Source organism: Staurois parvus, unplaced genomic scaffold, assembly GCF_062004578.1.
Source record: "Staurois parvus isolate SC_StPar_1 unplaced genomic scaffold, SC_StPar_1.0 ptg000008l, whole genome shotgun sequence".
Classification (NCBI taxonomy): Eukaryota; Metazoa; Chordata; class Amphibia; order Anura; family Ranidae; genus Staurois; species Staurois parvus.
Genome location: NW_028317804.1, coordinates 1490630 through 1512051, shown reverse-complemented (window position 1 = coordinate 1512051; position 21422 = coordinate 1490630). Strand labels below are relative to the sequence as shown.

Here is a 21422-nt window from a genome sequence, read left to right as displayed (position 1 = left end):
TAATGTTCTCAACAGCTTCTCCAGACCCTTTCAAATACATGTGCTCAGGGTGAACCAGCTCTCATCTGTGAAAAGCACGGGGCGCCAGTGGCGGACCTGCCAATTCTGGTGTTCAATGGCAAATGCCAAAAAAGCTCTATGGTGCCAGGCAATGAGCACAGGGCCCACTAGAGGACGTTGGGTCCTCAGGTCACCCTCATGAAGTCTGTTTCTGATTGTTTGGTCAGACATTCACACCAGTGGCCTGCTGGAGGTCATTTTGTAGGGCTCTGGCAGTGTTCATCCTGTTCCTCCTTGCACAAATGTGTCCTAATGATGGGTTAAAGGACCTTCTACGGCCCTGTCCAGGTCTCTTAGAGTAACTGCCTGTCTCCTAGAATCTCCTCCATGCTCTTGAGACTGTGCTGAGAGACACAGCAAACCTTCTGGCAATAGCACGGATTGATATGCCATCCTGGAGGAGGTTGACTGCCTGTGCAACCTCTGTAGGGTCAAGGTATCACCTCATGCTCCCAGTAGTGACACTGACCCTAGCTAAATGCAAAACTAGTGAAAAAGTCAGAAGAGATGAGTAGGGAAAAAATGTCAGTGGCCTCCACCTGTAAAACCATTCCTGTTTTGGGGATCGTCTCATTGTTGGCCATCTAGTGCACCTGTTAATTTCATTAACACCAAAGCAGCTGAAACTGATTAACAACCCCCTCTGCTACTTAATGGACCAGACCAATATCCCAGGAGTTTAATTGACTTGATGCTATACTCTGATTAAAAAGTGTTCCTTTTTGAGCAGTGTATTAGTACAAAAACACATACTGTATGATATACCAAGAATGTTTGCACATGGACCATCAACAATGTCACAGCATACGTATCTGTATAAAGGCTATGAACATATACTAAAAGAGAAATATGGGCTATGGGAAAATAAAAACATCACTCACCTTGGATGCAGCATCGATCCGCAGGCCTGCCCTGACCCTCCCGCTCCCCCCTCCTCCCCAGTTTGATTGCTCAATTCTCCCTTTCCGCTCTGAGCAGAGAACAGGGAATGACAGTGACTGTCAGTCTCTGGCTCTCTGTTCTGCCCCTCCAGTGAGCGCTGGGCTATGAAAGGGGTGGGAGGGGCCAGCTCAGGCTCTCGGTAGAGTCAGTTGAGTCAGTTGCTTCCTGGTTTCTGGCCTAGGCCAAAATGATGGCATACATCCCAAGAGTCTTTTGTGTTTTTTTTTTTCATCTGGAGGAGCGAAAGAGGGACTTTTTCAGCAAAGCACACCCTCCAGCCAGAATGCCTGTGATAAGGGCAGATGAATTACAGGAAGTAAATACAACATGAATCATCTGCACTTACCCAAGATGGCTAGAAATGTTAGGGGGTGCTGTTCAAATGGACAAATGGGTGAGTTTGCTTTGAATATTAAAAAAATCAATTAAACAGTGTTTTCAGTCACGGTTTAGGTCCACTAAAGTGATATTAAACCATGAGTTGGTTTTTTTAAGCACTTTCAAGAGCTGATTTAATCACCAAGTGTGCAGCTCCTGTATCTTTTAATCTTTATTAAACCAAAAGTATTATTTCACTCCTTCCACTTTTCTTCAAATCACAAGGAATCATGGGAATGCATTTCGGGGAATTGAACATGCTGATGAAGGGGAAGTTCAATTCTCCAAAACAAATTCCCATAATTCCTTGTGATTTGAGGCAAGCTGGAAGGAGTGAGAACAGACGTGTTCCTAGATTTATATATCTGTGATCAATGTGTTAGCAGCGCAGATTTTCATCCTGCACTCCAGTGATAGCTGCATAGATCTCACCCCTGATCTCTTACACAGCTTTTGAGGACAAGGCTTGCACCCATCCGTTCCTAGACTTGTTATTGCTTTACCTACTGAGTGTTTTATGTGGTTGGTTGATTGAATAAAAAAAAATTACTGCACTTGTGGCTTTCTTGTGCCGCTTTCTGCATCTTTGTCTTAAAGTGTTTGTAAAGGCTGAAGGTTTTTTTACCTTCTATGCATGAAGGTAAAAAACCTTCTGTATGCTGCTCCCCACTCAGTCCTCCAATACTCACACAAGCCTGATCGCAATCTAGCAATGTGCATGGGAGCCTCAGCTGTCCCAGGTTTCTCTCTTTCCTCTTTATCTGAGACACAGCAGCAGGAGCCATTGGTTCCCACTGCTGTCAATCACAGCCAGTAAGCCAATGAGAAGAAATCAGGGGGCAGGGGCAAGCTGCAGCTCTATGTGTCTTATGGAAACAGAGCAGTGCTCGGAAATGAGCACGCACCAGTGCTCTCATAGCAAGCGGCTTGCTATCGGGGGCACTGGTCAAGGGGGAGGAGCCAGGATCACTGGAGGGAGACCAGTGAAGAAGAGGATCAGGGCTATTCTGTGCAAAACCACTGAACAGAGCAGGTAAGTATAACATGTATGTTATTTGAAAAAAATAAAAATAAAGCTTTAATATTACTTTAATATTGTCTTCAGACTCCTAATCCATTCCTAAAGCAGAACTTCACTTTAAAAGGGATCTTTTGCTTTATGTCCTGCTCCCTAAACACTTTTGGACATTTTTATTTTTTGTGGGGAGCTGGCACCTAGTAGGCAAGTACCCACTTCCGGTCGGATTGCCTAGGTGATTCTACCAGTAGTTCATTCCCCCCTACCTCCCTGCCTGCAGGCTTCAGGTACATGTCACCCTTCTGGGACCATTTACACAGTGTGGCTCGCACATGCATAGTGTGAAGCCACAAGTCACAGCCAAATTCCTACACTAAACATGTTGGCCCCAGGTCGGTTGAAGAACTGACCAAGGTGAGGATGGCACTGGATCCTTGGACAGGTAATTATCCTTTTATTAATAGTCAGCAGCTACAGTATTTGTATACAGTATTTGTAGCTGCTGACATTTGATAAAAGGATTGTTTTTTTCTGCAAAAAGGCTAAAGAACTTCCTTATGGTGGCAGGAAATGACATAGTCGGTGATATCCAATTAATGCTTAGTATACAGTAATATCTTTCTAAATATTGACCCCGTTTGTTGAATGTATGACATTTTAATGTTGATCATGATTCATTCACTTTTTTTTAATATAATTTTAAAAATCTATTTACTTATATATCTTATAGCACTTGGTAGATTGGTGTATAATATTTTCCTTAAGAGCATAAAGGCTATTGTGGGTTAGGATCTTTCATTGAACACCTATAACAGTTGTCTGTTTTTTGTGAAGTTGTATAAAGTCACCCTTGCCTGCAGGAACTAGAGCTGTGTGTATGGAAGTGCATTAGGTATGCCTGAAAAACAGAATGAACGAACGACATCACAGCATAGCACAGAAGTGTGGTAAAAAAAAAAAAACACTACCCTCTGCAGTATGCTGCAATTATTATTATTACAGGTACTTATATAGTGCCATCAATTTACACAGTGCTTTACATATATAGAATTGTACATTCACATCAGTCCCTAACCCTTAAGGAGTGTACAATCTAACATCCCTAACTTCCATTCATACATACTAGGGCCAATTTAGACAGTATCCAATTAACCTACCAGCATGTCTTCGGAGTATGGGAGGAAAACAGAGTACCCGGCCGAAACCCACGCAGGAATAGGGAGAACATGCAAACTCCAGGCAGGTGGTGCCGTGGCTGGAATTCGAACCAATGACCCTAGTATTGATTTGTAGCTGTGCAATGATATTTTTAGGGCATCATGGATTTTATGGGTAGGTTCCTGGGAACTCTGCTTAATGGTGAACTGGATTTGTTACTCTTTTACTTACAAACGCTCAACTCGTTCTTCTCCTAATAGTTCCCATTGCTCTGTACGGCAGATCTGTAACTTCGTCTCCTGAACTTCTGAGCCATCTGGCAAAAAGTCCTTCTGCCCATGAGAGCGCTGTGGAAGGTTCTGCTGCCGACTTCGCACCACGAACAGCTCTGCTGGACTGAAAGACACATATATTAGACACAGTGATAACCTACTACAGCCATGTGGTTTATTTGGTATTGTCAGGCTCCGCCCAACGGGATCTCTAGTGGTCCACGGCACGGGGTTTTCCAGGACGCGGAGTCTAAGTCCCAGTCTGCCTTTTCACCAGGGCCCCTGATGGTGGGGATGGACTTGGTGCAAGACTGAAACCAGGTCGCGTCCCTGGGCACCCCCGGCGGTGGCAGAGGGGTCCCGCTGAGGGTATGTGCCCGGGTAGAGCCTGCTGTGAAGGGGATGACAGATCCCGATCCGAGCGGGATGGATGGGATGACAGATCCTGATCCGAGCGGGATGGATGGGCAGCTATCAGGAGTAGGCGAGGTCAGACTAGCCGGGTCGGTATTGTGCGGGCAGCGTGGTACGGGGGAGCAAGCGGAGAATGGTCGGGGTCACAAGCCAGGTTCAGCAGGTAGCGGGCAGCGCGGTGCAGGAGGTCAGGCAGAAGGATGGTCAGGGACGAGCCGGGGTCAGAGCAGGAGAAGGTCAGCATAAACAGGACAGGCAGAGTTTGGCAACAAGAAGCGTACTTACAGGAACAGGAACGAGACCTTGCGGCAACTTGGAGATGCACAGGCAGCTTTAAATAGGGCGCCCTGCTCTCCCATTGGTGCGGCCGCGATCGCTACTGCGCATGCGCGGCCGCCGCGATCGCCGAGGATTCTGCGCTCGCCGGCTGGGACGGATCGGCGGTCTGCGCATGCGCGCGCCGCCGAGGACCCGGGATCCCTGACATTGCCCCCCCCCTACGGGCAACCTCCGGATGCCCAACCGACCCCTACTCAACGGCTGGTTCCGAAAAAATTCCCGCACAAGCCTTGGGGCGTGCACATTTTGGGCCGGCTCCCATGAATTCTCCTCCGCCCCATATCCTTTCCATTTAACCAGAAACTGAGTTTGGCCTCCCCTCTTCCTGCAATCTAAGATAGCTTCAACTTCAAATTCCTCCTCCCCATCCACGTCTACTGCCTCCGGTGGCTTAGACCTTCGATCCGGGAAGGGGTCTGGAGTTGCCGGTTTCAACAGGGACACATGGAAGACCGGATGAACCTTCATAGATTCGGGCAGTGCCAGCTCGTATGCCACCTCGTTGACCTTACGTTTGACCCGGAAAGGCCCCAAGAACTTGGGAGCCAATTTCTTTGAAGGGCAGGACATTTTTAAATTTGCGGTGGACAACCAAACCTGGTCCTCTGGCCGCAAACTCAATTCCCCTCTTCTCTTCCTATCAAACGCCCTCTGGTTGTCATCCTGGGCCTTTGCCATTGCCTCCTGCAATACCTTGCTATTGGTTGACAGAAAGGTCAACATATCCTGCGTGGCTGGGACTGCGACCTCTGGGATTAGATCTGGCAGGAATACAGGGTGGAACCCATAGTTTGCGAAAAACGGGGACTGTCTAGTAGCAGAGTGACTTGCATTATTATATGCGAATTCCGCAAGCGGCAGGAGAGTAACCCAGTCATCTTGGAGGAAGGTGGTATAGCACCTGAGGTACTGCTCTAGGGTCTGGTTTGTACGCTCCGTCTGGCCATTGGTCTGTGGGTGATAAGCAGAAGAGAACGATAACTTAATCCCCAGGGTTTCACACAGAGCTTTCCAGAACCTGGACGTAAACTGAACCCCTCTGTCAGATACAATGTCCCTGGGAATTCCGTGGAGTCTTACTACTTCCTTAATAAACACACGTGCTGTTTCAAGGGCCGTAGGTGTGTCCTTTAAGGGTACAAAATGGGCCATCTTGGACAGGCGGTCCACAATCACGAAGATTGCTGTGTGGTCCTGAGAAGGTGGAAGTTCCACGATAAAGTCAATGGAAATCATGGTCCATGGCCTATCGGGAATGGGTAATGGGCGCAAGAGACCCCAAGCTTTATTCCTAGTGGGTTTGTTTCTCTGACACACGGGGCAGGTCTTAATGTAGGTCTCGCACTCCCTGGCCATATTAGGCCACCAGAAAGTACGCTGCAGCAGCTCCAAGGTCTTACGTACCCTGAAGTGCCCGGCCAGCGGGTGATCGTGGCAGTATCCTAATACCAATGTACGGGCCTCCTCAGGGACCACAATCTGATCCTCCTTCCAAAAAAGTCCTTCCCTATTTAGTAAGGGAACCCCAGGTGGACCTTGCATTCCTACGGACGCGGTCTGCAGTTGAGAATGGAGCTCCGATTGGAGAACTAAGAAATTTCCTGGGGACAGGATAGTGTCTGGCTTGGGGTTCTCTTCGGGATCCCCAAACATGCGGGAGAGCGCGTCTGGTTTTGTGTTCTTGGACCCTGGCCTATAGGTTATATGGAAAAAGAACCGTGAAAAGAACAGCGCCCACCTGGCTTGACGTGGCCTCAGACGTTTAGCTGTCCTCAGATACTCTAGGTTCTTATGATCCGTAAAAATCAATATTGGGTGTACCGCCCCTTCTAACAAGTATCTCCATTCCTCTAGTGCCACCTTAATCGCCAAAAGCTCCCGATCCCCGATATCATAATTCCTTTCCGCAGGAGTCAGTTTCCTGGAGAAGAAAGCCACTGGGTGCATGAGTTCTTTGATGCCCTTCCTCTGGGACAGGATCGCCCCGACCGCATTCTCGGATGCGTCCACCTCCAAGATATATGGCAAGGACGAATCAGGGTGGCTCAGAATAGGAGCCGCCGTAAACAATTCCTTCAAGGCTTCGAAAGCCCTCTGTGCCTCGGGTGTCCATTGGAAGCGAACCCCCTGCCTGGTCAGCTGGGTGATTGGGGACACTAGGCCCGAAAAGTTCTTTATGAACTTTCTGTAGAAATTCGCGAAGCCGATGAAGCGTTGGACCGCTTTCTTATCGGCGGGGGCTGGCCAATCTAAAATGGCCGAAACCTTTTGAGGATCCATGGCTATTCCCGTGGGAGAGATGGTTAGACCCAGAAACGAAATGCTACTCTGTTCAAAGCAGCACTTGTCTGCCTTGGCATATAAGCTGTGTTGGCGGAGCCGTTCTAACACGCGCCTCACGTGACCTCTATGGTCCTCCAAGGTTGGGGAAAAGACAAGGATATCGTCCAGGTATACAATGACGAAGATATCTAGGTAGTCCCTGAACACATCGTTTATGAAATGTTGGAAGGTGGCAGGGGCGTTGCATAGGCCGAAGGGCATAACCAAGTATTCAAAGTGTCCGAATCTGGTACGGAATGCTGTCTTCCACTCGTCCCCCTCTCTGATACGAACTAAATTATAGGCACCTCTCAAGTCTAGTTTAGTGAAGACAGATGCTGACTTCAGCCTCTGAAACAGCTCGGGGACGAGTGGTAGCGGGTAACCGTTTTTTACTGTGACCTTATTCAAGTCCCGGTAATCTACGCAGGGCCGGAGGGACTTGTCTTTTTTCTCCACAAAGAAAATGCCCGCCCCGGCTGGTGACGTGGAGGGTCTAATAAACCCCTTATGGAGGTTTTCATCTATATACTCCTTTAGTACCCCTAACTCCCGCTCGGATAAGGGGAATATCCGCCCAAATGGGATTTCCGACCCCGGGAGGAGATCAATTGGGCAGTCATAAGCTCGGTGCGGAGGGAGAATGTCCGCCCCCCGCTTGCTAAACACGTCCAGAAAATTATGGTAAACTGACGGAATGACTTGCGCCAGCTCTGCATCTGTCTCTAGACACAACAAAGTCGGTGGAATCGGGGAGATCTTAGGGAGGCAATGCTGCTGGCAGTATGGGGAGAGGAACTGCATAGAACCCGCCTTCCAGTCCACCTGGGGATTATGGGCTCGTAACCACGGGAGCCCCAAAATAATTGGAAATAGTGGGGATGCTATGGCGTCCAACCGAAGGAGTTCTTCATGATGGGTCGATATGGTAGTACGGATAGGTGGGGTCTCGTGGTCCACCACCCCTGACTTAATACGTGATCCATCTGCTAGAAAAATATTCAATCCCACCTCCTTGGTTTGTAGGGGAATTTGTTGCTGAACTGCAAAGTCTAAATCTATGAAGCAACTACACGCCCCAGAATCCACAATAGCCGTGGTCACCACTGTTCTCCCCGGCAGCTGAAGTGACACAGGTACCGCCAGATAACTAGTATTGCCCACACTGTTAGAAGTGACTGTAGAGAAAACAGCGGAACACTTACCCCTCTTGGCTGGACAGGTACGTACCACATGGCCTGCTCCCCCACAGTAGAGGCAGAGATGGTTGGCAAGACGCCTCTGGCGTTCCTCAGGCGTAAGTGCCGGTCGGATCCTTCCCGATGGCCCGGTCTCGGGTGAATCCATGGCAACCTGATTCTGGCCTGCCGGCTGTAACTGGGTAGAGGCCTGAGGGGGTGTTCCAGTTGATCCTTGTCCTTGGTTGCATCTTCCCTGCCTGTGCTCCCGTAACCGGCGGTCAATTCGAATAGTCAAAGCTATCAAGGCCTCCAAAGTGCTAGGTATGTCTATTCGGGCCAATTCGTCCTTCAGGGGTTCAGCTAACCCTACGCGGAACTGGTGGTGCAGAGCCGCTTCGTTCCATTGGCAGTCACTATGCCAACGCCTGAATTCGGCGGCATAGTCTTCCACTGTCTGGTGACCCTGCCTGAGTGTATATAGGGCCCTCTCGGCCGTTGCGGTGCGCAGCGGGTCGTCATACAAGAGGGCCATAGCCTCAAAAAATACCGTCACTGACTGCAATAGTGGGTCTCGCTTCTCTCGGAGACGGTGGGCCCAGTCTTGGGGTCCCCCCTGTAGTAGGGAAATAATGAACCCTACCCTCACTGATTCGGAGGAAAAGGTCTGAGGCTGGAGGTCAAAGTATAACTGACAGGAGTTACGAAAGGCCCTGAATCTACTTCGGTCTCCGGAAAAACGTTCCGGTGTGGGGACACGGGGTTCTGGTGCGGGTAACAACCCCGGAGTCTTCCTAATGGGTTCCCCAGACCCCCTGGTAGGGGTAGCTAAGGTCTGCGTGCGTCTGTCCAATACCGTATAACTTTCCTGTAGGCCCCTAATTCCCAGTGTAAGGGTCTCCATCTGTCGACAGATGTCGTCCAGAGGGGAAGTTCCCCTTCCAGGCTCAGTCATGGCCGCAAGGTACTGTCAGGCTCCGCCCAACGGGATCTCTAGTGGTCCACGGCACGGGGTTTTCCAGGACGCGGAGTCTAAGTCCCAGTCTGCCTTTTCACCAGGGCCCCTGATGGTGGGGATGGACTTGGTGCAAGACTGAAACCAGGTCGCGTCCCTGGGCACCCCGGCGGTGGCAGAGGGGTCCCGCTGAGGGTATGTGCCCGGGTAGAGCCTGCTGTGAAGGGGATGACAGATCCCGATCCGAGCGGGATGGATGGGATGACAGATCCTGATCCGAGCGGGATGGATGGGCAGCTATCAGGAGTAGGCGAGGTCAGACTAGCCGGGTCGGTATTGTGCGGGCAGCGTGGTACGGGGGAGCAAGCGGAGAATGGTCGGGGTCACAAGCCAGGTTCAGCAGGTAGCGGGCAGCGCGGTGCAGGAGGTCAGGCAGAAGGATGGTCAGGGACGAGCCGGGGTCAGAGCAGGAGAAGGTCAGCATAAACAGGACAGGCAGAGTTTGGCAACAAGAAGCGTACTTACAGGAACAGGAACGAGACCTTGCGGCAACTTGGAGATGCACAGGCAGCTTTAAATAGGGCGCCCTGCTCTCCCATTGGTGCGGCCGCGATCGCTACTGCGCATGCGCGGCCGCCGCGATCGCCGAGGATTCTGCGCTCGCCGGCTGGGACGGATCGGCGGTCTGCGCATGCGCGCGCCGCCGAGGACCCGGGATCCCTGACAGGTATACATGACCTAAATCTGAACTCCATTGTATTTTTTTGTTGTCCTGCTGTATAAGAGAATAACAAGTTTTTGCTGCAAACTGGGAACATCCTACAAGAGCTACAGTTTTTGAGATGCTCTCACCCAGTCGTCTAGCCATTGTCATTTAAATCCTTACACTTGCCCATTTTTTATTCTTTCAACACATCAGCTTCAGGGCAACATGATTACTTGTTGCATAACATATTCCACCCACCTACAGATTTAATGAGATAATCGATTTTATTCACTTTACCTGTCAGCGGTCATAATGTTATGGCTAATCAGAGTTTATTACATCCCCACAATAGTGAACGCAGATCGCCGGGGACATTTCTAGAATTCATCACTTCATCCTAATGAACACAGAATATTATGGTCAATGTGTACTATGGTCAGCATTGTATATAGAGAGATGAAGAGTGTGTAGCTGACACTGGTCCCAGAAACAGAGATCAGACCTCAGGGAGCACAAGTGGGGGTGGACTCACTAAAGATTAAAGTGGTTCTAAAGGCTGAAGATTTTATACCTTCATGCATTCTAGGCAGCAAGGTAAAAAAACCTGTGTGCAGCTCCCCCCTCAGCCCCCCAATACTTACCTAAGCCAGATCTCGATACAATGATGTGCACAAAAGCAGCGGCTCTCCCAGATCTCTTTCCTCATTGGCTCAGAGACAGCAGTGGGAGCCATTGGTTCCTCCTGATGCCTGATGTTAATCACATCCAGTGGGGAGGAAGCAGGGGCAGGGCTGATCTGTGCTCTGTGTCTTATCAACACACAGGTGGCTCGGGAAGGAACACACGAGTGCCCCCAGAGCAAGCTGCTTTCTCTGGGAGCACTTAGTAAGGAGGAGGGGCCAGCAGAGCCAACATGGGACCCGAGAACAGGAGGATCAGAGCTGCTCTGTGTGAAACCATTGCACAGAGCAGGTAAGTATGACATGTTTGTTATAATTGTTATGTTAACATTTATTGGATATGTTTTATAGCAGAAAATAAGAAAAAAATATTTTTTCAAAATTGTCAGTTTTTTTGTTTATAGCGCAAAAAGTAAAAAGCGCAGAGGTGATCAAATACCACCAAAAGAAAGCTCTATTTGTGGGGAAAAGATAACATAAATTTAATTTGAGCACAGCATTGCATGATCACGCAGTTGTCAATTAAAGTAACGCACTGCTGGCATTCTGGAGGGCAAGTGGTTTATAGGCTGTTCACTTTACAAGGGAATTTTCCCCAGGGTGTAGTCAGCCTTTTTTGCCTGTACATGGGTAGCACAGCCAGGGGTAGCATTGGCAACTATCATCTTGGATAAAGTATTGATCTTGGATTAAAGTATTAAGCATTGCACTTTGGCTCTGCATCATCTAAATAACTCTTCTCTATTCCATCACAGGTAAATGTCTGCGAGCAATATCCATCTGTACTATCGCCCATGCCATGTATGAATGCTAATTCACCCTGCACTGCTATATGGTAACCTATAGTGCTTTTAAAATCCACCTCTAACTGGAGCTGATTCATAACTATCAATGTTCTTATTCATAATTCTTACTGCTTCCAAAATCTTTAACTCGGTCCATATTACTGTGGTGTTTATTTTGCTGTTATTGTCTAACCCAAATTTATGAGCTAATCCTGATCTTTACAGCTCTGCCATTCTGCTCTGTTGTAGTCCTCCTTTGGAGTGAGAAGTTACCCCTGCTAGCCATGTGTCTCTGCTATGCATTCCAAACTGATTAATAGCAATACCCCCACCCAACTCAGTATCAACTTAGGCCTTCCTTAGGGGCAGCACAGCCAGGGGTAGCATTAGCAACTATCATCTTGGATAAAGTATTGATCTTGGATTAAGTATTGAGCATTGCACTTTGGCGAAAGCAAAAAGCGGGAAACCACAGCAGACAACCTCAAATACTAAACAGACTACAGGTGACCTGTTTCCCCATCCATCTGTTTCAGCTCTTACCCAGTCTGCATCTTCCTCTCACCACTCTGTAACATGCACTCAGTACTCCTCCTTCTCACTGTTGTATTTACTCTCTTCAAACTCTCTCGCCTTCATCCCTCTTCTCCACCCTACAGCTTATATATATCACCCTCACTCCTGTCTTCACCTTTCTACTGTACTCAACTCCTGCTAATTCTGACTCCAGATACTAATAAATCCTCCAGGACACTGGGACATGTCCCTCCATATAACTCATACTCCCATATTACCTCTCTCAACTTTCTGCTTCTTCTAACATCTGGAGACATTTCCCCATATCCTGGGCCGCCATCTTTTTCCCTTGACCAATACACCCGGCACCCCCTATCCTCTAACAGCGGCCGCAATCCACACAATCTGGTTACTATTCCTCTTCTTCCTAGAACCAGCCTCCCCTTTTCCTGTGCTCTTTGGAATGCCTGCTCTGTCTGTAACAAACTCACATCTGTCCATGATCTTTTTATCACAAACTCCTTTAACCTACTTGCAATTACGGAAACCTGGCTTCATGAATCTGATTTTCCCTCTCCTTCTGCCCACTCCCATGGTGGTCTCCTCTTGACTCACTCTCCCAGGCCTAGTGGACGGAAAGGAGATGGAGTTGGAATCCTCCTACCCCCTCAAAGCACTGTTCAGGTCCTTCATTCACCTCCCTGTCCTCATTTGAAGTTCACTGTATTCATCTGTTCTCTTCAGTTTCTTTAACCCCTTCGCGCTGATGCCTCCCGGTCCTTTAAGGGGTTTCTGACGTCGGGAGCGGGGAGGGGCTTAGGGTCATGTGACCGCCATGATTGGCTGTCATGGTGGTCACATGATTGGAAAAGGTCCTGTTCGCAAGAAGAGATCGGGACCTTTCCGTGGGATGCAGAGACACGTGCTCTCACCACGTTTATTTACAAATGGTACACGAGTATGTGGAAGATCGATAGGCCGCATATTTGTGTACGCTCGCGTGAAGGGGTTAAGAACTGCTGTAATCTATCGGCCTCCTGGACCGATATCAAGCTTCTTTGATGACTTCTGTGCTTAGCTGCCTTACTTTCTTCTGAAATTCCCACAATCCTTCTTGGTGACTTCAACATCCCTGCTAAGCTTAACACTCCTGCTACTTTTAAACTTTTGAGCCTAACCACTTCTTTTGACCTAAAACAATGGAAACATGCTTCTACTTACTTTAATGGTTACTGCCTCGACTTTGTAGTCTCCTACCCATGCACTCCTTGCAACCTCACCAATATCCCTTTTCCTCTCTCTTATCACTTCCTTATTAGCTTCATTCTCTCCTTGGCTTCTTCCTTCTTGGCTTCCAACTACCGAACAGTTACCCGTAGAACCCTTCATTATCTTAAGCCTTCTCTTATTTTTTCTGCAACAGATTGCCTCTATGACAAAATCTCAGCTCCGTCCTGCCCCAACCTGGCCACTTCTGTCTACAAAAGTTCACTGTCATCCACCGTGGACACATTTGCCTCCCTCACTACACACAGAATTAGGCCCCAGATCACTACAGCCCTGGCAAACAGACAATACCAGATGTCTCAAAAAAAGTAGCTGTGCTCTTGAGTGTTTATGGAACAAGACTAAGACCCAGCAAGCTGTCGACCAATATTAATATGCCCTTCAAAAATACAAATCTTGTCTACACTGCCAAACAAACCTATTTTATCACTCTCTCTAACACCCTCTCATGCAATCCCAGTCAACTCTTTTCTACCTTTAAGTCTCTACTTCATCCTTCATTACCTCTACCCACTTAGGCAGGCCATAGACAGGCCGTTATCGGCCGAATTTTCGGCCGATAAACAAAAAATCAGTCGGCCCCGTTGCCGATGCTGCCATCAATGTCCACGAAAAATGACCGTTTTTTGCTGATTTTCCAGTGTCATGGAAATTTTGTATTTACAGGCTGAACTTTAAATGTGTCATATATTAGTGTTATACATATATCTCTCGTGTGGCTTAATTAAAGCTCTGAAGGCTGCAATTAGGCCATGCGCATTTACAATGTATATATTACAGTACTCAGCTCAGTAATGGATGAGATGTCAGATCTGCGCTTATAGACCGGCGTGTATACCACCACAGCATTCGATGCGAATGCCGCCGGCAGTAGGCCGCGGGCCTGTATCCACATATCAGCAGCATAGTACCACATGGACTTCGTATGGCCAGGCGCCAGGCAGTGCGAACTCCGCGTGTAGGCTCATGTATATCTTACAAACCACCACCGACCTGAACTGTATCTGGATGGATGTGTTTTAATAAAGATCGTATCGGGCCCATTCAGATACAGACTGACTGTTTAATCTAGGGGATGCTTGTACAGACAATGTACATACTACTAGGAGCTGATAGGATATGGGAAGTTTGCTCTCCTCAGAGAGCTCATGGGGGGAGGGGAGGACTGGTGCACCTGGCTCCCATTATAGATAAGAGGAAAGGCTACGCTCCAATTGGAATGTACATTCTGTGTATAGACACTCCCCATGCATTGTTCTGTGGGAGGGGATTGACCTGACTCATGTGGGGGGCGTGTGTGTGCTTGTAATAAAACCGGAGGCTGGGATTGGAGCCAGCCTCTATGTGAATTCCAACAGCAACCTGAGAGTGTCGCCTGATCATTCCTGGGTAACGGCAGCTCCATTTCCCCACATCTCAACAGAGCTAAACCAGTTGGAGGCGCAGGAATCGTGGAGTTTAGCTGCAGTCGCGGTAAGCGAAGTTCGCACAGCTTTATGGGGGATTTCTGCGCATCCAACTGCGAGTACTCACGGTAAGGAAAAATTAATTCAAAGCGAATTTCCAAGACACCAGCATGACCGATAAAACTAAACGAGAAGATCCGTGATAAAAGGCCAAAGGGCTTGCCCCACTAACAGCATGAATAGCGGCCTATTTTTTGTGCGGACGAAAAATCGACCGATAAACGACCCGTCTATGGCCTACATAACTAACTCACTGCCCAGGAGATTGCTAATCGCTTCAAAAATAAGATTGATACAATTCATGACAAGATATCCTCTGCACAGATATCGCCTTCACCCTACACTCCTTGTCCACCTGCACAATCTAGGCTTATTTTATTTATTTGTACTTATGTAGCGCCATAAATTTACGCAGCGCTTTACATGTGTGTATATATACATATAGTACGTTCACATCAGTCCCTAACCCTCAAGGGGCGTACAATTTAAGGTCCCCAACTCACATTCATACATATCCATACTAGGGCCAATTTAGACAGAAGCCAATTCACCTACCAGCATGTCTTTGGAGTGTGGGAGGGAACCAGAGTACCCAGAGGAAACCCACACAGGCACAAGGAGAATATGCAAACTCCAGGCAGGTGGTGCCATGGTTGGGATTCGAACCAATGACCCTAGTACTGCCAGGCAGAAGTGCTATTTAGTTGTTGTGCTTCCCTTGTTTAAACCAGCCACAACAGAGGAGGTTGGTAAACTTTTTTCTAAAGCCCACCTAACCAACTGTCCCCTGGACCCTTTTCCCTCACAAATACTACGGTCACCCTCTGCCTCTATCCTTCATTCTTTAACTCATATCTTCAATCTCTTCCTTTCTACTGGCATTTTCCCCAACTCTCTAAAACATGCGCTAGTCACCCCCATACTTAAAAGGCCTCACTGGACCCCAACAATCTTAGCAACCCAAGACCCCTCTTCTTACTCCCTTTTGCCTCCAAACTTCTTGAACGTCTAGTCTACAACCGGCTGATCTCCCACCTCATTGATAATAACCTTCTCGATCCCCCTTCAGTCTGGATTTTGCCCACAACACTCCACAGAAACTGATCTCCTAATACTCAGAAACAACTTACTAACCGCTAAAACTAATGGTCACTATTCCGTACTCTTACTCTTGGACCTCTCTCTGAAACAGTTGATCACCCCCTCCTCAAAAAAAAAAAAAAACTCCATCTACTTGGTCTTCGTGACTGCACTCTCCATTGATTTGAATCTTACCTATCTCACCTCACCTTCAGTGTCACTTACAACTCTACTTCCTCCTCTCCTATTCCCCTTATTATCGGGGTCCCCCAAGGTTTTGTCCTTGGACCTCTCCTATTCTCGATCTACACTTCTTCCTTGGGTCAGCTTATAGCTTCCCATGGTTTCCAATACCATTTCTATGCTGATGACACACAAATCTATCTCTCTGCTCAACTCACCCCAGCAGTTTCCTCACATATCACCGATTTACTAACAGACATATCAGAGTGGATGTCACACCACTTCCTAAAACTCAATCTATCCAAAACTGATCAATATTTCATCCCTCATGTGCCTCTTCCCCCGATTTCTCTGTCAGGATCAATAGCACCACCATCAACCCATCCCCGCATGCCAAGTGCTAGGGGTAACCCTGGATTCTGAACTATCCTATCAGGCCCACATCCAATCCCTGTCCAAATCATGCAGCCTCAACCTCCGCAACTTCTTCAGAATACGCCCCTTTTTAACCAATGATACCACAAAGCTCCTAATTCACTCCCTGGTTATCTCTCGCCTCCACTACTGCAACTCCCTCCTCATTGGCTTACCTGTATATAGGCTATCCCCCCTTCAGTCTATCATGAATGCTGCTGCCAGGCTCATCCACCTTACCAACCATTCAGTGTCTGCTACCCCTCTCTCCTGATCCCTCCACTAGCTTCCACTCACCAAATGAATAAAATTCAAAATCCTAACAACAACTTACAAAGCCATCCACAACTCTGCCCCCAGCTACATCACCAACCTGGTCTCAAAATATCAACCAAACCGCTCTCTTTAGTCCTCCCAAGAGCTTCTGCTCTCTAGTTCCCATGTCACCTCCAGGACTTCTCCCATCCTATGGAACTCCCTACCCTAATCTGTCCAGCTATCTCCTAATCTATCCACCTTTCGACAATCGCTGAAAACCTCTCTCCTTAAAGAAGCCTATTCTGCTTCTAACTAGTAACCTGCCTTTTATTTCCTCCATCAGCTCATCCCCCACAGCTATTACCTTTTGTATTCCTCAACCCTTCCTCCTAGATTGTAAGCTCTAACAAGCAGGGCTCTCTGTTTCCTCTTATACCAAATTGTATTGTAACTGTAATGTCTACCTTCATCGCTTTATCTAAAGCGCTGTGCAAACTGCTAGACTATATAAATCCTGTATAATAATCATGATGATGAAAGTCAGCAGAGCTCCATTTAGAATGGTCTGGATCACTTTTTCAAGGTGCATGTCCCCCTGTAAAGTGCACAATCTGTCTTTAGTACATCAACCCCTCGGACGTTGTGTACAGGTCAGTCCCAGGTGTAGTGCTCAGGATGTACAGGTCAGTCCCAGGTGTAGTGCTCAGGATGTACAGGTCAGTCCCAGGTCTAGTGCTCAGTATGTACAGGTCAGTCCCAGGTGTAGTGCTCAGGGTGTACAGGTCAGTCCAGGTACAGAGCTCAGTGACCAGGATGTACAGGTCAGTCCCGGGTGTAGTGCTCAGGGTGTACAGGTCAGTCCCGGTTGTAGTGCTCAGGGTGTACAGGTCAGTCCCGGTTGTAGTGCTCAGGGTGTACAGGTCAGTCCAGGTACAGAGCTCAGTGCTCGGAGTGTACAGGTCAGTCCCAGGTGTAGTGCTCAGTATGTACAGGTCAGTCCCAGGTGTAGTGCTCAGGGTGTACAGGTCAGTCCAGGTACAGAGCTCAGTGACCAGGATGTACAGGTAAGTCCCGGGTGTAGTGCTCAGGGTGTACAGGTCAGTCCCGGTTGTAGTGCTCAGGGTGTACAGGTCAGTCCCGGTTGTAGTGCTCAGGGTGTACAGGTCAGTCCAGGTACAGAGCTCAGTGCTCAGGGTGTACAGGTCAGTTCCAGGTGTAGTGCTCAGTATGTACAGGTCAGTCCCAGGTGTAGTGCTCAGGGTGTACAGGTCAGTCCAGGTACAGAGCTCAGTGACCAGGATGTACAGGTAAGTCCCGGGTGTAGTGCTCAGGGTGTACAGGTCAGTCCCGGTTGTAGTGCTCAGGGTGCACAGGTCAGTCCAGGTACAGAGCTCAGTGCTCGGGGTGTACAGGTCAGTCCCAGGTGTAGTGCTCGGGGTGTACAGGTCAGTCCCAGGTGTAGTGCTCGGGGTGTACAGGTCAGTCCCAGGTGTAGTGCTCGGGGTGTACAGGTCAGTCCCAGGTGTAGTGCTCGGGGTGTACAGGTCAGTCCCAGGTGTAGTGCTCGGGGTGTACAGGTCAGTCCCAGGTGTAGTGCTCGGGGTGTACAGGTCAGTCCCAGAAGTGCTCAGGATGTACAGGTCAGTCCCGGGTACAGTGATAGGGGTGTACAGGTCAGTCCCGGGTGTAGTGCTCGGGGTGTACAGGTCAGTCCCGGGTGTAGTGCTCGGGGTGTACAGGTCAGTCCCGGGTGTAGTGCTCGGGGTGTACAGGTCAGTCCCGGGTGTAGTGCTCGGGGTGTACAGGTCAGTCCCGGGTGTAGTGCTCGGGGTGTACAGGTCAGTCCCGGGTGTAGTGCTCGGGGTGTACAGGTCAGTCCCGGGTGTAGTGCTCGGGGTGTACAGGTCAGTCCCGGGTGTAGTGCTCGGGGTGTACAGGTCAGTCCCGGGTGTAGTGCTCGGGGTGTACAGGTCAGTCCCGGGTGTAGTGCTCGGGGTGTACAGGTCAGTCCCGGGTGTAGTGCTCGGGGTGTACAGGTCAGTCCCGGGTGTAGTGCTCGGGGTGTACAGGTCAGTCCCGGGTGTAGTGCTCGGGGTGTACAGGTCAGTCCCGGGTGTAGTGCTCGGGGTGTACAGGTCAGTCCCGGGTGTAGTGCTCGGGGTGTACAGGTCAGTCCCGGGTGTAGTGCTCGGGGTGTACAGGTCAGTCCCGGGTGTAGTGCTCGGGGTGTACAGGTCAGTCCCGGGTGTAGTGCTCGGGGTGTACAGGTCAGTCCCGGGTGTAGTGCTCGGGGTGTACAGGTCAGTCCCGGGTGTAGTGCTCGGGGTGTACAGGTCAGTCCCGGGTGTAGTGCTCGGGGTGTACAGGTCAGTCCCGGGTGTAGTGCTCGGGGTGTACAGGTCAGTCCCGGGTGTAGTGCTCGGGGTGTACAGGTCAGTCCCGGGTGTAGTGCTCGGGGTGTACAGGTCAGTCCCGGGTGTAGTGCTCGGGGTGTACAGGTCAGTCCCGGGTGTAGAGCTCGGGGTGTACAGGTCAGTCCCGGGTGTAGAGCTCGGGGTGTACAGGTCAGTCCCGGGTGTAGAGCTCGGGGTGTACAGGTCAGTCCCGGGTGTACAGCTCGGGGTGTACAGGTCAGTCCCGGGTGTAGAGCTCGGGGTGTACAGTTCAGTCCCAGGTGTACAGGTCAGTCCCAGGTGTAGTGCTCAGGGTGTACAGGTCAGTCCCGGGTGTAGTGCTCAGGGTGTACAGGTCAGTCCCGGGTGTAGAGCTCGGGGTGTACAGGTCAGTCCCGAATGTAGAGCTCGGGGTGTACAGTTCAGTCCCAGGTGTAGTGCTCAGGGTGTACAGGTCAGTCCCGGGTGTAGTGCTCGGGGTGTACAGTTCAGTCCCAGGTGTAGTGCTCAGGGTGTACAGTTCAGTCCCAGGTGTAGTGCTCAGGGTGTACAGGTCAGTCCCGGGTGTACAGCTCGGGGTGTACAGGTCAGTCCCGGGTGTATAGGTCAGTCCTGGGTGTAGAGCTCAGGGTGTACAGTTGAGTCCCAGGTGTACAGGTCAGTCCCGGGTGTAGTGCTCAGGGTCTACAGGTCAGTACCGGGTGTAGTGCTCAGGGTCTACAGGTCAGTACCGGGTGTAGTGCTCGGGGTGTACAGGTCAGTCCCGGGTGTAGTGCTCGGGGTGTACAGTTCAGTCCCGGGTGTAGAGCTCGGGGTGTACAGTTCAGTCCCAGGTGTACAGGTCAGTCCCAGGTGTAGTGCTCAGGGTGTACAGGTCAGTCCCGGGTGTAGTGCTCAGGGTGTACAGGTCAGTCCCGGGTGTAGAGCTCGGGGTGTACAGGTCAGTCCCGAATGTAGAGCTCGGGGTGTACAGGTCAGTCCCGAATGTAGAGCTCGGGGTGTACAGGTCAGTCCCAGGTGTAGTGCTCAGGGTGTACAGGTCAGTCCCGGGTGTAGTGCTCGGGGTGTACAGGTCAGTCCCAGGTGTAGTGCTCAGGGTGTACAGTTCAGTCCCAGGTGTAGTGCTCAGGGTGTACAGGTCAGTCCCGGGTGTACAGCTCGGGGTGTACAGGTCAGTCCCGGGTGTATAGGTCAGTCCTGGGTGTAGAGCTCAGGGTGTACAGTTGAGTCCCAGGTGTACAGGTCAGTCCCGGGTGTAGTGCTCAGGGTCTACAGGTCAGTCCCGGGTGTAGTGCTCAGGGTCTACAGGTCAGTCCTGGGTGTAGAGCTCAGGGTGTACAGTTGAGTCCCAGGTGTACAGGTCAGTCCCGGGTGTAGTGCTCAGGGTCTACAGGTCAGTCCCGGGTGTAGTGCTCAGGGTCTACAGGTCAGTCCTGGGTGTAGAGCTCAGGGTGTACAGTTCACTCCCAGGTGTACAGGTCAGTCCCGGGTGTACAGGTCAGTCCAGGGTGTAGAGCTCAGGGTGTACAGGTCACACCAGGTGCAAATGTACACGTGTTCACACAGTCTCACCTTAACATCAGGAAGTGCTCCTCGGCCGGACATCCGGTCCCGGTTCTCCGCCCACATTACAAGCTGTGATGTACGAGAGGGTATGACCCGACAAACGCGCCCTCTGTGTAGCTGAGTCCGTCAGTCCGGTCTGTTCATCTCTCCGTATACCCAGAGCACTGACTGGCTGTGTGCTCTGTACAGAGAGGGGTGTCATGTGATAGAAGGAGACCTCCTACAGCGACCCCTACTGATCTCAGCTCTGCGTTCACGTCATGCTGGAAGAAATAAATAGGTTAGATGGATAATACCACATTTCCCCACTAGAGGGCGGTATTTCCATATGAAACTGCTATTACATTTAGCGCCACCTGCTGGTCACATACTGTAGTTTCCTTTAGAAATCAATGCAAAATATACAGTAAAACCAGCACAGGAAATGACCCAACATTCCTATTATTGCAAATACACACCACAGTACATATTTGTAACAAATCATCCTACTGACTGACTTTTTTTTATTTTAAAGCAGTATTAAACCCAAGAACAAAATGTTATCTATTGCAGTTTACCAACAATTAGATGTGGAGGTTGCGTTACAGTGGAGTTCTAGCCGTTTTTGTGTTTATTAAAAGTCAGCAGCTAAAAAAACTGTAGCTGCTGACTTTTAATAAACACACTCTTACCTGTCCCAGGGGTCCAGCGATTTTCTCACCCGTGCCGTCCCTTCTCTCCCTCTCTACGCGGTGCCAGCATCTCAACTGTGGGCACCAGGCTGTGACAGCTTGCAGCCAGTGCCCATTGCGACTGCGCCTCCTGATCGGTCCGGCAGTCTTCTGGGACCTGTGAAGGTTCCCAGGAGACTGCGGAAGGAAGGAAGGGGCCGAATGCCCGGCTCACTTCCGCTTTTGGGTGGAACTCCGCTTTAAATGTATCTTTTAGTTTTTTTCTCCCCCTGGTGATTTGGCCAGTAACACATCTCCTATATTAGAGTACCCCCACTCTGAAAGAAGAAGCAGAGGGGGCACTTTTGGACAGCAGCATTGTCAATCTGGGGACAGGGGAGT

The 21422-nt window shown here is 49.7% G+C and overlaps 1 protein-coding gene across 1 annotated transcript in view; it reads right to left on the bottom strand.

Moving 5' to 3' along the window:
• Positions 1–20621, bottom strand: part of TSEN54 (tRNA splicing endonuclease subunit 54) — a 28714-nt gene extending 8093 nt beyond the window's left edge. The window contains exons 1-2 of the mRNA XM_089668805.1: positions 20377–20621; positions 3788–3952 (exon numbers count right to left, since the gene is read on the bottom strand). Coding sequence (XP_089524931.1) covers positions 3788–3952; positions 20377–20384 — 173 coding nt within the window. The 5' untranslated portion in view covers positions 20385–20621. The remainder of the gene's footprint in view (positions 1–3787; positions 3953–20376) is intronic.
• Between the last annotated feature and the right edge of the window lie 801 nt (positions 20622–21422).